We start from the raw sequence: 17020 nt of genomic DNA, 5'->3' as shown, positions 1-17020 counted from the left end.
TCACTTTGTAAAGTAGCGTGCTGTCATCTTCAGCCATTTTTCATAGAAAAAAATGGCATCTTGTTCAAAATTATTTCGTGTTTGACCACTCCTTTTTTGTTTGTTTGTTTGTTATTAACCGAGGTATCTAAAAACTGGAAGGGCTTGGGGAGGGAGGGAGAGGGGTATTCACCAACTAGATAGGTGAAGAGAAGGACAGCACACACTACGGGGGAAGTCAGCACAACTGGACTAAACCAAAGCTAAGAAGTTTCCTGAGTACAACCAAACACTTCAAGGGACAGAGTAACAGGGGCAGGGGTCTGGGGACCATGCTTTCAGGGGACATCTAGGTCAATTGGCATAACAAAGTTGACTAAGAAAAGGTTCTGCATTCTACTTTGGTGAGTGACGTCTGGGGTCTTAAAAGCTAGAGCGAGGCCATCTAAGATGCATCAATTGGTCCCAACCACCTGGAGTAAGGGAGAATGGAGAACACCAAAGACACAAGGAAAGTATTAGCCCAAGAGACAGAAAGGGCCACATAAGCCAGAGACTCCATCAGCCTGAGACCAGAAGAACTAGATGTTGCCTGGCTACCAACAATGATCACCCTGACAGGGAACACAACAGAGAGTCCCAGATGGAGCAGGAGAAAGGTGGGGTGCAGACTCAAATTCTATTAAAAAGACCAGACTTAATGGTTTGACTGAGACTGGAGGGACCTCAGAAGACATGCCCCTGGACTCTCTGTTAGCTCAAAACTAAAACCATTCCTGAGGCCAATTCTTCAGACAAAGATTAGACTGGACTATGGGACATAAAATCATACTCAAAAAGAGTATGCTTCTTAGCTCAAGTAGATACATGAAACTAAATGAGCAGCTCCTATCCAGAGGGCAGATGAGAAGGCAGAAAGGAACAGGAGCTGGTGGAATGGACGTGGGAACTCCAGGGTGGAAAGGAGGAGTATGTTGTCACATTATAGGGAGAGCAACTAGGGTCACGTAACAATGTGTGTATAAATTTTCGTATGAGAGAATAACTTGAATTGTAAACTTTCACTTAAATCACAGCAATTTAAAAAAAGGAAAAAATAAAAGCTGGAAGGAGTTGGGGAGGACTGTTTCTATCCAGTTTTAAATTCCCTCTGATTTTCTGTATTTAAATGCAATCCCCTTCCCTGCATTTTGATTAACTAATCTCTCTGATTAAGTATTTGTTGAAATTATGGAATAGAGTTGTTTAAAGTGTCACCAACCTTTGCAAAAGAAAATGGAAATTACCAGATTAGAAATTTTTAAAATTAATACAAGTAATGTTTCTTTCTTGTTGAACGGTTTTAAAATACGGAGAAGCAAAAAGAAGAAAACAACAGCAAAAATCAGCTGTGAGCCCGTACACCCAGATGGTTAATGGCGCCGTTTTGGTGCATGCATTTCCAAACATTTTTCTCTGCATTTTCATAGGGAATTTTTACAAAAAATGAAATCAGATGGTACATACTGTTTTGTAACCTATTTTTTTTGTGTAAAAATATATTAGAAACATGTTCCATGTCAATTTTTTATAACTCCTTTTCCAACTGGGGGCAAGGACAATACCAGAGTCTCTGAGAGGACATGTACAATTTGAAAAAGCAAAATCTTATATTTATTTAGAAAACAAAGTAGCTATTGTTTTCGTAGTCCAGCCTACAGAATATAAAATGTGACACAGCTCTGTTGACCGATCGGGTGGTTATCTGGGGCCCCAGGGTGGTTACGTCCCCTCAGTTTCCTGTCGTTGCTGCTGTTAATTGTCGTCCAGTCAGCTCTGACTCACGGTGACCTTACGTACAACAGAACAGAACGTTGCCCAGTCCTGCTCCATCTTCACAATCGTTGGTATTTTTAGCCCATTGTTGCAGCTATTGTGTCAGTCTACCTCACTGAGGGTGTCGATGAGCAGCCGCTTTACCAACCATGACGTCCTTTTCTTTCTTTTTTTTAAATTTTTTTTTATTGTACTTTACGTGAAGGTTTACAGAACAAATAGTTTCTCATTAAACAGTCAGTACACATATTGTTTTATGACATTGGTTAACAACCCCATGACATGTCAACACTCTCCCTTCTCGACCTTGGAGGACATTTTTTTTTTTTTTTTGGTGAAAATATATATAGCCAAAGATACATCGTTTCAAAAATTTCTACATGCACAGTTCAGTGACATCAATTACATTCTTCCAGTTGTGCTGCGATTCTCACTTTAGATGAAGTTTTACAGAACAAAATAGTTTCTCATTAAACAGTTAGTACACATGTTGCCCTATGACAATGGTTAACAACCCCACTACATGTCAATGCTGTCCTTACTCAACCTTGGGTTCCCTATCACCAGCTTTCCTGTCCCCTCCTGCCTTCTAGTCCTTTCCCTGGACTGCTGTGCCTCATTAGTCCTGTTTCATTTTATGGTGCTGTCTAATCCCCGGCTGAATGGTGAACCTCAGGAGTGACTTCACCACTGAGCTAAACGGGTGTCCGGGGGTCATACTCTTGGGGTTTCTCCAGTGTCTGTCAGGCCAGGAAATCTGGGCTTTTTTTGTGTGTTAAAATTTTGTTCTACATCCTTCTCCAGGTCTGTCCAGAACCCTCTGTTGTGATCCCGGTCAGAGCAGTCAGTGGTGGTAGCCAGTCACCATCTAGCTGTGTTGGACTCAGTCTGGTGGAGGCCTTGGTAGCTGTGGTCCATTAGTCCTCTGGACTAATCTTTTCCTTTTATCCTGTTCTCTTCATTCTCCTTTGCTCCCAGAGGGGTGAGACCAGTGGAGTATCTTAGATGGCTGCTCACAGGCTTTTAAGACCCCAGATGCTACTCACCAAGGTAGAATGTAGAACATTTTCTTTATAAACTGTCTTATGCCAATTGAGCTAGATGTTCCCTGAGACCATGGTCCCCACAGCCCTCCACCCAGCAATTCAGTCCTTCAGGAAGTTTGGATGTGTCTATGGAGCTTCCATGACGTTTCCTTGTACAAGTTGTGCTGGCTTCCCCAGTACTGTGTACTGTCTTACACTTCACCAGAGTTACCACTTACATGATGTCCTTTTCTATCAATTGGTCATTTCTGATGATGTGTCCAAAGTAAGCAAGACAAAGTCTTGCCATCCTCACTTCTAAGGAGCATTCTGGTTGTATTTCTTCTAAGGCGGATTTGTTTGTTTTTCTGGTGGTCCACGGTATATTCAATACTCTTCACCATCACCACAGTTCGAATGCATCCATTCTTCTGTCTTCCTGTTTCATTGTCCAGCTTTTGCATACATATGAGGCAGTTCCCTTTACCCAGTAACCCTATGGCTCATTTATTACTTCGCTGCTCACAAGTTGTCATATCAGTAATCAGTAATATCAGCATCTGTGGGTGAAAATCAGTTGACGGATATACTGTCAGCTGGTAAACTTCAGCTTAGTCCATGTTAACACCAGTTGGCTTTTTCAAATCTGTGCTGTTCCAGCCTCTGATGAATTTCTCTCCTTTAGACCTCAAATTATGATCCTTTCTTCTTGAACTCTCCAAAACCATGCACTCAATGAACCTGCTCTCCCATGTCACCTGAAGCCACCCCCACAAAGCCCCACCACCACCCCATCCTCTACCAAAGTGCATTTCCTGCAATGAGTTTTCCTCATCGGCCCTCCAACCAGAGCTCAGTGAGGGTAAAAGCTTCTTGGCCACCCACCCCTCAGCCCTCATCTCCACCATCTCTGGGGACCCTGGACGTCAAGGTTCACAGCTCCTCTAATGCAGCTTCCACATTCCCTTATCAGACATGCCCTATCCCCAAGTCATATGTGGGACTCTCTGCAGCTATCCTCCCAACCTGAGTGCTCTGCCCAGCATGCACCTCTCTCCTTACCTCCAATGTGAGGCCATTTAAAACCTAATTATACGCCCATTCTCGAGACAGAAGGTATATCAACCCTCATGTCATTGTTGTTAGTTGTCATCAAGTCGATTCCAATTCATGACGACCCCATGTGTGCAGAGTAGAACTGGTCCATAGGGTTTTCAAGGATGTCACCTTTCAGAAGGAGATCTCCAGGCCTGTCTTCCAAGGCACCTCTGAGTGGACTCAAACCACCAACCTTCTGGCTAGTGGTCAAGTGCTTCACCATTTGACCACCCAGGGACTCCTTCAATCTTCATATCATTTTGGAAAAAAAAAAAAAAAATCTGTTTTTTTCCTTTTAAATCATATAGATCCATTAATATTCAAGAAGTTATTCTCAGAAGGTGGCTAAATGCATAAAGAAAACTAAAATTAGAAAGCTCTGCATTTGAAAGACAGCACTTGGATTCTTCTTGGCCGATGGCAGCTCCCTTCTGCTTCCGTATCTCTGCAGACGCCTTTGTTTGTGAAGTTATATTTTTTTAACCATAATAAAAAGCTTAAAGGCCAAGATACATAAAGGGAAATACTCCTCATACTCCAGAGGTTATCAAGATACCAGAGATTTTAAAATGAGTTCACATGATTGATTTTTAAACTCCAGGCATTTCCTTGGAGAATTTCCTAGAGGCTTCAAATAAATTTTCGTTGCTAATGTTCACTTTCAGATGTGTTTAACACCAAGTTTTCTGGTGTGAATGTGCATATTTGGCTCTAAAAATCTCTACATTCACAAACTGAGACTGTAATAAAACAGAAACAGGTTTTTTTTTCCTTCACCACATGAAAGGCAGCATGATATGGACAGGAAAGCAAAAGCTCTGCACTCAGCTGCTACTGGATTCTACTTCCCATAGCCTCGACTCCTCATCTAGGCACAGGGTGAGGTTGGAGGGAGAACTCTGCTCTCTGAAGTCTTTCCGTCTTATAGCTGTTGAGTTCAATCACATGCTTCTAAGCTGGAGTGGCTGTTTCTGCTGTGAATCTTTCTCTTGATGACAAAGAAGCAAAGGATTCCTGGGATCCTACTACTTTCTTAATGGAAACTTGACAGTCCCTGGTGTTCTTAAGGTAGGATTCCAAGATCACTTGCATCAGAATCACCTGACATCAGAAAAGCAGACTCCAAGGCCCCATTCCAGACTTACAGGATCAGACTTTCTGGGAGAGGAGCCTGGGAATACGCACTGTACTCATGAGCCATTAGCAGTTTCTCACACAGACCAAAATTCAAGAAACATGACTCTCATCCAAGGTCCTTGTTCCTAAGAGCAGAGTGAAACAGCAATGGGAGACACTCCTGCTTCTGGCTCCACTGCCAAGTGTGCTTTGGGAAATCTATGTGACATGGGTTGAATTGGGTCCCCCCAAAATGTGTGTCAACTTGGCTAGGCCATGATTCCCAGTATTGTGTGATTGTCCACGATTTTGTCACCTGATGTGATTTTCCTATGTGTTGTAAATTCTACCTCTATGATGTTAATGAGGTGGGATTAGAGGCAGTTATGTTAACTAGGCAGGGCTCAATCTACAAAGATTAGGTTGTGTCTTAAATCAATCTCTTTTGAAATATAAAAGAGAGAAGAAGCGTTGGGCAAGGAGTTAACTACAGTAGACATATTTGGGGTTATCTCTCCATAATCCTCGTCTACTTCTGAAAATCAGCCAATAAAACTGTTTGTGCTACCCAAAAAAAAAAGAAAAAGAGAGAGAAGAAGCGAGCAGAAAGACATGAGGACCTCATACTACCAAGAAAACAGCACCGGGAGCAGAGCAATTCCTTTGGACCCAGGGTCCCAACACCTGAGAAGCTCCTGACCAGGGGAAGATTGGTGACAAGGCCCTTGTCCCAGAGCTGACAGAGAGAGAAAGCCTTCCCCTGGAGCTGGCATCCCGAATTCAGATTTCTAGCCTCCTAGACTGTGAGAGAATAAATTTCTCTTTGTTAAAGCCATCCACTTATGGTATTTCTGTTATAGCAGCACTAGATGACTAAGACACCATGGTTCCTTAAACATTACAAATTTGGGAACAATGTTTAGCAAAGTTAGTTTTTGAACAGACATAACTAACGTGTCGTGGTCCTAAACAGAGAAAATATTCAGGGAGTTGCTCTGTGCCCTTAGGAAAGATGCCCATGGAATACAAGATGGCACCCCTTATACATGCCAATGCCCTGAATTGTGGCTTGCCTTAGGAAATTTAGTGGATTCCTCTTTTCAGAGTATCTGTATTGTAACTGTCTGGCCCCCTATACACTCTTTCATTCGTCCATTCTTTCATTCATTCATTCCTATATTGTTGGTGCCTACTCTGAGAAAGGCATGGTTCTGGGTGCTGAGGATATGACATGAACAAAACAGAAGACGCCTCTACTTACTTAGTGGGGCCAGGAGCACACGTATATTGTGTCATATGTAGATCCAAAAGAGCAGCTTAAAGGGAGAGAGGCACCTGAGAACGAGGTTTGCTATTTAATGTGGATGTTTAGGGAAGGGATTACAGGTATGATGGCTGGTGAGCAGAGAGGTCACGGAGCAGCCACAGGGTTATTGGGTAAAGGAACCAGCAAGTGTGAAGCCCTGGGGCAGGAACAGTTCCTCAGTGTGGTGAGGGAGGAAGCTAAACTCTATGGGATTAAACGGAGGACAAGACATGGACACAGAGAGATAGGCAGCTCCTTCAAGGAATTTGGCTACAAATGGGAACAAAGAAATGGGCAGTAACTGGTGGGTAAATAAGATGGAGAGAAGAGCTGTGCAGTGGGGATGCTTGCAAAGATTGTGTGTTTATGTGGAACAACCCGTAGAGAACGAAGCACTGATGCTGTGGAAGAGACAGGGATGTCCTTGAGAAGGTGAGAGGGGATAGCATCCAGAGTCCAGGGCTCAGCTGGCCTAGGCAGGGGCTGCCTCTGCCTCATTCTCCCTTTCCTCATCTCTCTGGCCTCCACAGTGTCCTGTGTCCAGCCAGCCTGCCTCTTCTATGACCTTCTCTTGTTAGCTAACTTCTTTTGTCTCCTGATGGACACTTAGTCCTTCTTTCAGGAAAAAAAAAAAAGAAAGAAACTGCAACACTCTCCACTGTTGAGGCTGAAGTATCTGTTCTGCCAATCACCAGCTTAATTGTTGGGTCAAATGAAATCTTGTACAAAGAGCCCTTTGCAAACGTCCAGTCCTTGAACTTCATCTTACAATTGAGGGAACAAATCATTATCAGAACTTCAGCAGGGTTCTCTGGTCTTCTCAGCATGCCCACTATGTGCCCCTTCCTTTGTCTTTTCTCATCACCTATTCTCCATTGAATGACCACAGCTTCCCAACTGATGCTTTAGGTCTGTTGTCTAAATGTTACCTTGCCTGCTGGGGGAAATCAGAGCCACAAATCCTGCTTTTCTGGTCAGCTGATAAATGGATCACTCAGCCAGGAGTGCTTTAGCTGAGAAAAGTTATGATGAGTTAGAAGGAGAGCAGATGGTGCCACCTGAGGGGGTGATGCTTGAAAGGAGGAAGAAATGCCGAGCCCTGTCCATGGTTCTCCAATGAATCCGTCCATGGTTCTTTCCATGGGTCTGTCCATGATTCTCCCATGGTTCTGTCCATGTTCTGTCCATGGTTTCGTACATGGTTCTGTCCATGGTTCCATCCACGGTTCTGTCTATGGTTCCGTCCATGGTTCTGCCCATGGTTCTGTCTGAGGTTCTGTGTTCTTCCATGGGTCTGTCTATGGTTCTGTCTGTGGGTCTTTCTATGGTTCTGTCCATGGTTCTGCCCATGGTTCTATCCTTGGTTCTGTCCACTGTTCTATCCTTGGTTCTGTCCACGGTTCTGCCCATGGTTCTCTCCTTGGTTCTCTCCCTGGTACTGCCCCTGGTGCTGTCCATCTTCTGCAGCTGGGTGTGACGGCCATCTTCATTGTTTTAGGTGACTCAGATGAAAGTATGACCCAGCTGTCTTCAGCCATGGTCTCTGTCACCCTCACACTCCGATGCTGAGATACTGCCTTCTTCACATCTCTCTTAACATCTCCCTTTTCTTCTTGTGATTTACTAAAGTGACCATTCAGACCAGCTAAACTTCATTTTATTATTTCTCTTAGAGTCTCTTGCAACTTAGATTGTAAAATGTTGACATTTGAAGGGACCTCAGAGACTAACTAGTTCAGTGGTTTTCAAACACATTCTGGACACAGAAATTTGGAAAACTGTAGATGCAATCCTCACTTCAGAAACCAGGAGACACAGGCCCAAGAAGGTGAAAAGGCAAAGCTAAGACCAGAACTCAGATATCCCAATTCCCAGACTATTTCCTGTGTCTGCTAAGATGCTTTCAGTAAGCAGTAGTAAAATGGCTTAGCAATAATGGGTGCCTCCCATAAGAAGTACACAGGTAGAAGGACAATGTCAAGGCTGAGAAATGTCACCAATGACCCAGGTTTATCCCATCACCCTCTGTTCTCCTTGAGTCTGCTGTTTTTGAGAGACATTAAGGACCACCCTTGCACTCAACATTTTGAGGCAGGGAGGGGGCTCTCCTTAACTTTTGTCTCCTGTGAGCTAACAAACCTTTCCTAAATACTAGCTTCGTGTCTCATTTGGCAATGAGGGTGATGCCCCCTCCTAAGTCGGGTACAGGTGAGGAGCATGGAAATACCGTGACTGACTTAGGCAAACCGCCCCCCGCCCTTGGCTGGGCAGGGCCACCGTTACCTGGAGATCTGACTCTGTGGGAGCACATAGATCCCTGGACATCATCGGGCTGGATCACAAGGAGAGAGGTGGGTGGCTCATGTTGGAACACAGTTCTCTGCAATCTTTCCCATTTCTGCACAGTTCTGAGCAGAGGCACTAACAGCTTTGCTCTGGACAACACTTCCAAGGATGCTGGTTGTTTTAGATTGAATAGTGTCCCCCCCAAAAAATCTTCTGAAGTCCTAGCCTCCAGTGCCTGTGAATGTGACCTTGTTTGGAAATAAGGTCTTTGAAGATAGAGTAGGGTGGGTCCTAATCCCATCCAAATGGTGTCTTATAAAAGAGGAGAAAAGACACAGAGACAGAGGAAGAACAGCCAAGTGATGATAGACAGACACAGCTGTAAGCCAAGGAGTACCAGTGATCACCACTGATCACTACTGATCACCAGTGATGGCCACTGATCACCAGTGATGACCACTGATCACCACTGATCACCAGTGATGGCCAATGATCACCAGTGATGGCCAATGATCACCACGGATCACCAGTGACGGCCAGTGATCACCAGTGATGACCACTGATCACCAGTGATGGCCAATGATCACCAATGATCACCGGTGATGGCCAATGATCACCAGTGGTCACCAGTGATGGCCAGGAAACACTAGAAACTGGGAGAGAGGCATGGAGCAGCTCCCTTCTCAGAGCCTCAGATGGAATCGACACAGCTGACACCCTGATTCCGACTCCCAGGAAGCAGCAGAGGGAGGGGATTGCTAAGTTGTAGACATTTCTTCTGCAGAGCCTGGATGGACTCTTTAGGAGGGTCGCTCTGTGTGGAGGCCCTTGGCCCTGAGTCCCTTATCCTGCGCCACTTAGCTACCCCAGGACCCCAGAAACTGTCTGTCCTTCTCCACAGTGGTGGGTTGGTGTTAAGCAGACCACAGTCCAGAGGAAGAAACAGGGAAACAGTGGTGGTTTAGTGCCATTCTCACAAGTGACATTTAAAAAATGTATATGCTGTAACATAAAACCCGTTGTGATTCATGGCGACCCTGCTTGTGTCAGAGTGGATCTGTGCTCCATGGGGTTCTCAATGCTGATTTTTGAGAAGTAGATCACCAGAGCTTTCTTTTGAGGCAACTCTGGGTGGACTCAAACCTCCAACCCTCCAGTTAACAGCCGAAAGCATTAACCATTTGCACCACCCAGGGATTCCGCCATAACATAAAACCAAAAACAATCACTCCAACTCATAGCGACCGCGTCTGTTACAGAATAGAACTTCTTCGTAGGGTTTTCATGTCAGTAATCTTTACAGAAGGAGAAGGCCAGGTCTTTTTCCCGTAGCACCACTGGATGGGTTTGAACCACCAACCTTTAGGTTAGCAGTCAAGTACAAACTGTTTGCGCCACCCAGGGGCCTGTTTGCTCTAACGTAGTACTGGATTATAAGATGAGAACAGATTCTTAAAACAAGACCTCTTTTCCACACTGATTGTGCCAGAAACACAGCAAGAGCCTTCGGGCCATGGTCATGTTATCGTCTACCTGCATTCTGAGCACACTTCCGTGAAAACCTTGGCAAAGGTCACTGGCCTCCCAGGTAGGACCTGTCCCAGTGACGCCGGAGGTCAGTCTCCTAATTAAAGGGGATACTTAGCTGAGTGCGTGAGGGGTAACCTCGGGCGTTAAAATAAAGCGTTTCCCAATGACATGAGGGATCAAATTCCTTGGTAAAATTAGGCTGATTAAATTGATCCCTGCGCTTAAGGTTTCTGTAGTTCGAAGTTAGTGCAGCATTCGGATCGGCCTGTAGAGGCAGGAGCAGCCCTGTCCATGGTTTTTAAATTACATGTTTGATTGCTTGTGACATCATTGCAAAATGTGCCAGCCCAGTGAAGCCTCGCTTTCCACTAGCCTGGGGGAAAATATGACAGATATTTAATTAAACTGCTCAGAGATTAGGCAGAAGGCTCATCGACGGATCTGGGGCTGAGTCTCCTTATTAGAGAGTTAGGAAGTTTCCTGGGGTGCATCCGTAATGTTGAGAAGGTTCCCCAAGCCAGAGGAAGCCTGGGGCCTGTGTTGTGTCAGCGTTTGAAGCCAGTGCTGACCATCTTGAGGAAAATGCGCGCTGATAACCACGGGTATGACAAAGCCACTGAGGAGCTCACCTTGCAGCTTCAAATGTGAAATAACAAAGCTGCTTACACCTGACCCACGTTCCTACAGCTGAGATGACTTATGGGAGGAGGGCTGGTTGGGCAGATCTCTGAAAAGAACAAGTATAGGCAGTGATGGAGCTGGGCTGTGAAGAGGGCCTGAATTCCCTGTGGAGCCGTAGCAAAAAATACCACAAGTGAGTGGCTTTAAAGAAGAGAAATTTATGTTCTCACAGTTCTGGAGTCTGGGAGTCCAAATTCAGGGTGTTGGCTGTAAGGGAGAGTCTTTCTTTGTCTCTTTCAGCTTCTAGTAGCCACCAGCAATCCTTGGTGTTCCTGGGCTTGTGACTGTCTGTCTCTGTCTTCACGTGGTGACCATCTTCCCCTGCTGGTCTGTGTCTGCTCTGCTCTGTTTATACTCAGAAGCGATCAGCATTAGGACCTGCTCTACTCTGGGTGTTCCCCTAACATAACAGAGAAAACCCTCTTTCCAAACAGGGTCACGTTTACAGGCACAAGGGTTAGGACTTCAACATAACTGTCTGGGGACACAATTAATCCATCGCTTAGAGGATCCAGCCTCACAGAAGGGGAAGGGCGGAGGTCTGCAACACATGACACAGGAAGAAAATCGCACAAGAACGTAGGCCGCCTGTCAGATGGCCCAGGTGACCTAAATAGGACTCAGGTCACCTCCGTTGCCTCAACAGCTCATGTTGTTGTTGTTGTCAGGTGCCGTCGAGACAGTTTTGACTCATCGCAACCCCGTGCACAACAGAATGAAACACTGCCCCGTCCTGCGCCATCCCCACAATTTGTTATGCTTGAGCCCGTTGTTGCAGCCACTGTGTCAGTCCATCTCCTTGCGGATCTTCCTCTTTTTCATGGACCCTCTACCAAGCATGATTTCCTTCTCCAGGAACTGGTCTTTCCTGATAACATGTCCAACGTAGGTGAAACGAAGTCTCACCATCCTCACTTCTAAGGAGCATTCTGGCTGTACTTCTTCCAAGACAGATTTGTTTCTTCTTCTGGCAGTCCATGGTATGTTCAATATTCTTCGTCAACACCACAATTCAAAGGCATCAATTCTTCTTCAGTCTTCCTTATTCATTGTCCAGCTTTCACATGCATATGAGGCGATTGAAAACACCATGGCTTGGGTCAGGCCACCGTAGTCCTCAAAGTGACATCTTTGTTTTTTAACACTTTAAAGAGGTCTTTTGCAGTAATTTGCCCAGTGCAATACATCCTTTGATTTCCTGACTGCTGCTTCCATGGATGTTGATTGTGTAAAATGAAATCCTTGACAACTTCACTCTTTTCTCTGTTTATCATGATCTTGTTTATTGGTCCAGTTGTGAGGATTTTTGTTTTCTTTCTTTTCCTATGTAATCCATACAGTAAGTGCTTCAGGTCCTCTTCACTTTCAGCAAGCAAGATTGTGTCATCTGCATAACACAGGTTGTCCTCCAAGCCTGATGCTGCATGCTTCTATAAGGTCCAGCTTCTTGGATTATTTGCTCAGCATACAGGTTGAATAAGTATGGTGAAAGGATACAACCTTGACACACACCTTTCCTGATTTTAAACCATGCACTATCCCCTTGTTCTGTTCAAACAACTGCCTCTTGGTCTATGTACAGATTCTGCATGAGCACAATTAAGTGTTCTGGAATTTCCATTCTTTGCAATGTTATCCGTAATTTGTTATGATCCATGCAGTCGAGTGCCTTTGCATAGTCAATAAAACACGAGTAAATATCTGTTTTAGTTATCTAGTGCTGCTATAACAGAAATACCATAAGTGAATGGTTTTAAGAAAGAGAAATTTATTCTCTCAGTCTAGGAGGCTAGAAGTCCTAATTCAGGGCATCAGCTCTAGGGGAAGTCTTTCTCTGTCAGTTCTGGGGGAAGGTCCTTGTCATCAATCTTTTCCTGCTCTAGGAGATTCTCAGCACAGGGACCAAAGGATGCACTCTGCTTCTAGCACTTTTTTCTTGGTGGTAGGAGGTCTATATCTCTCTTTGCTCAATTTTCTCTTTTATATCTCGAGATTGACTCAAGATATAACCTAATCCTGTAGATTGAGTCTTTCCTCATTCTAATCCTGCTTCATTAACATCATAGAAGTTAGGATTTACAACACAGGATAATCACATCGGATCACAAAATGAAGGACAACCACATAATACCAGGAATCATGGCCTAGCCAAGTTGACACATATTTTTGGGGGGACACTATTCAATCCATGACAACATCTTTCTGGTATTCTCTGCTTTCAGCCAAGATCTCTCACATCCGTAATGATATCCCTCATTCCATGCCTTCTGAATCTGGCTTGAATTTCTAGCAGTTCCCTGTCCACGTATTGCTGCAACCACTTTTGAATGATCTCCAGTAATATTTTACTTGTGTGTCATATTAATGATATTATTCAATAATTTCTACATTCTGTTGGATCACCTTTCTTTGGAATGGGCACAAATATGGAGCTCTTCCAGTCCATTGGGCAGGTAGCTGTCTTCCAAATGTCTTGGCATAGACAGTGAGGGCCTCCAAAGTTGTATCCGTTCGTTGAAACATCTCAGTTGGTATTCAGTAAATTCCTGAAGCCCTGTTTTTTGCCAATGCCTTCAGTGTAGCTTGGACTTCTTCCTTCAGTACCATTGGCTCTTGATCATTTGCTGCCTCCTGAAATGGTTGAACAGAGACCAATTCTTTTTGGTACTATGACTCTGTTTACTCTTTCCATGTTTTTTTGATGCTTCCTGAGTCGTTCAATATATTGTCCATAGAGTCCTTCAGTATCGTAACTTGAGACTTGAATTTTTTTCTTCACTTCTTTCAGCTTCAGAAATGCTGAGTGTGTTCTTCTCTTTTGGTTTTCTAACTCCAGGTCTTTGCATATTTCATTATAATAATTTTCTTTGTCTTCTCGAGCTGCCCTTTGAAATCTTCTGTTCAGCTCTTTTACTTCATTATTTATTCCATTCGCTTTAGCTACACTATGTTCAAGAGCAAGTTTCAGAGTCTCTTCTGACATCCATTTTGGTCTTTTCTTTCTTTTCTGTCTTTTTAATGACCTTTTGCTTTCTTTATATGTGATTCCTTGATGTCATTCTACAATTCTTCTGGTCTTCAGTCATTAGTGTTCAAGTATCAAATCTATTCTTGAGATAGTCTCTAGATTCAGGTGGGATATACTTAAATTAGTACTTTGGCTCTCATGGACTTGTTCTAATTTTCTTCAGCTTTAACTTGAAATTGCATACGAGCAATTAATGGTCTATTCTGCAGTTGGCCCCTGGCCTCGTTCTGACTAATGATATTGAGCTTCTTCATTGTCTCTTCTACAGATGTAGTCGATTTGATTCCTGTGTATTCCATCTGGCGAGGTCCACGTGTATAATCAACAGTTCATAGCTCCCTAACTGTCAATAGGGGTGGTGAAATCCTTGAAATAAAGTTCTGTAAATTCCCCTCAAAGCAGTAGCTCTCACGTTAGCATGTTCTGAGGAGCTTTTAAAAATCCCAGATCAATAGAGTCAGGATTTCTGGATGCAGAGCTGGACACAGGTATTTTCATAAAGCTCTCCAGGTGGGTCTGGGAAGTCAGGGTTCCAGTCGCTGCCCTGGACTGCTTAAGGATCAAGCTATGTATGGGATCCGGTGAGAACTCAGGCTCTGAGATCTGACACACCTGGGCTCTGGTCCTGTCCCCACCCCTCATCAAATCTAAGGCCTTCGGCAGATGCTCAGCACCCCAGGCCCTGTGTCCTCATGAAAGAGTTGTGATGGAAATGTCCTGGCAGGTGTCTGAAGACTAAGTAAGGAAACCCACATCTGCCCAGCTTGTGGCCCGTGGTGACTCATGCTGACATGGTAGACAGTCTGTCCTCCTCCAGAACTTCCTCTGGGGCATCTGGAGCAGGGAGCAGGCAGGGGTTTCCTCTGCTGCGTTGGTTTTCCTCAGCATTCCTGGTGTGTCCCTGCACCACCCTGCCTCAGGGTCACCATGAGTGCAATCAACTGGACGGCACTGGTTTGGGCTTTCTGGGTGGGTGTCCAGGATAAACATGCTCAACCCTCCCTGCTCTCTCCTCCAGCTGCCACAGACGTGTCCTTCTCCTTTGACGTCGGGAACGGGCCAGTGGAGATCGTGGTGAGGGCGCCGTCCCCGCTCAACGACGACCAGTGGCACCGCGTCACCGCCGAGAGGAACGTCAAGCAGGCCAGCCTGCAGGTGGACCGGCTGCCGCCGCAGGTGCGCAAGGCCCCAACGGAAGGGCACAGGCGCCTGGAGCTGTACAGCCAGCTGTACGTGGGTGAGTCGGTGGGCGCCCCAGGGCCCCAGAAACCAACCCCAGGCAGGAACCAGCCCACAAGAGGCTGGGGGAGATCTCCACGCAGGCAGGTTGGGTGCTGCGGAGGATGAGACCCAGACTGGTCCCACCTCCACCCCCTCCCCCGAGCTCACTCCTCTTCTAGAAAGTCGGAGGGGCAGGGTGGTCTCTGAGGGCTCTGGTTTCTGACATTTCAGCTGTATGGTTTTAAAGCTGTGTAGAATGCTTTGATCATCGAGGTTGCTTGTAACTGTGTGGAAGGAAGGAAGGAGGGAGGGAGAAAGACCCAGAACAGTGCTGCAACATTGTGTAATTCGTGTTTGGGAGTGCACAAATGAACACATGAATTTAGATTCCTCTGATGACTTCTCTGAATTAATCATACTCTTTTTTTGTTACTTCTCTGAGTTAATATTCCTACTCAAAAATAGACCATCCCATTTCCAAAGTAAGAAGATATTTCTCCTTATAAACTTTCTCCAAAATTCTTTTCCCAGAATTTGATGATATTTGCCGTCTTTGGAAATCTCCTTTTCACTAGGCACCACAGACTGAAATCAAGCATGACAGAAGCCAAACCAAAATACTCACAGAAAGAGTCAGAATATTATGAGAAACAGCATGGCAGATCCATCCAGACCCGAATAATGTTCTCAGCCTTCTGAGAGCATGTTGAGTTCTCACCGTGTGGCAAGGGCGGGGTATAGAGTTCCTGGTCCCCTGGTCCTCTCCCAGAGAGGGGCAGGGAGTGACATTAAGGTTAAAAACAACTGCCATCAATAAAAATATAAAATTATTCTCTCAATGAAATCTTGAAAAAATATTCACTCGAGGAAATCAATAAACTATATAACCCATAACCCATTGCCATCAAGTCGATTCTGACTCATGGCGACCCCATGTGTTACAAAGTAGTACTGCCCCATAGGGTTTTCTAGGCTGTAATCTTTATGGAAACAGATCACCCAGGCCTTTCTTCTGCAGAGGTGCTGGGTGGGTTCGAACCACCAACCATTAGGTTACAGTTGCAAATCACTTGTGCCACCCAGGGACCTCATAAACTACATAGTAAAAAATATATTCAAAAACCTATAGAGACAGCAAAAATGCAAATAAAGTACAGGAGGCTCTTGAGCCTTCTTCCTAACCAGCTTGTCAGAGGACACTGTGCTGGCTCATTCCCATTTGGGCGTGAACCCCACTCCCATCGCCCCGGGACAGCAGCCCCTCCCCACCGATGGGGCACTTCCGTTCTGGTCTCACCTGCCCACCCACCTGCCAGCTCTATGTTCCCTCACTCAGCGCACCCTCTCCTTCCAGAATTGCCCCCACAGGCCAGGGTGGCCCTCCCCACTAAATGTCGCCATATGTGTGTCCTGCCTTTTGCCGTTTAGCAATCAAGACTAATTAACTTTTGGAATTCCAGCTGTCAACATCAGAGTCAGAGTCATAACCTATCCCTTGAGCTATAACAACAAATCTTGCTTTCTTTTTCATATGCTCCCAGCAGAACCAAGTTGACAGTATACGTTCAACCTCTTTTGAACCCTCTTTACGGGAGTCTGTTAATTACCTGTTTTCACAGGTGCTAAATTGCTTCTCTAAGCTGGAGATTATATGTGTGCAAACTTCTAGAGATGGATTTTAGACCCAAAGAACAGAGCCATCACTGTGGTTTGTGTCTGTGTCAATAGGTAACACGCCACAGGAGCAAACGCTCCGGGACTCTGTGGTCTCTTCCAGTTTTCTCATGACGATTTGAACTGTCAGATCCAGAGAAAGCTCTTTAATGTAAAGGTACCAATTTTGCAATCAATATGGAGAAGTTTTTTCAACAGATTGATGGCATAGTTTCTCATATAGTTTTCTTTATTCTTTCAATAAGGACTGAACTAAAGTTT

At 44.9% G+C, this 17020-nt stretch overlaps 1 protein-coding gene across 1 annotated transcript in view; it reads left to right on the top strand.

Moving 5' to 3' along the window:
• Positions 1–17020, top strand: part of CNTNAP2 (contactin associated protein 2) — a 1280693-nt gene that overhangs the window by 1089534 nt on the left and 174139 nt on the right. Inside the window, exon 16 of the mRNA XM_023736915.1 lies at positions 14883–15101. Within this exon, the coding sequence (XP_023592683.1) occupies positions 14883–15101 (219 nt within the window). The remainder of the gene's footprint in view (positions 1–14882; positions 15102–17020) is intronic.

The sequence above is a fragment of the Trichechus manatus genome, unplaced genomic scaffold, assembly GCF_000243295.1.
Source record: "Trichechus manatus latirostris isolate Lorelei unplaced genomic scaffold, TriManLat1.0 scaffold00093, whole genome shotgun sequence".
Taxonomy (NCBI): domain Eukaryota; kingdom Metazoa; phylum Chordata; class Mammalia; order Sirenia; family Trichechidae; genus Trichechus; species Trichechus manatus.
The sequence above is the reverse complement of the archived record's forward strand: the minus strand, read 5'-3'. Positions and strand labels throughout refer to the sequence as shown.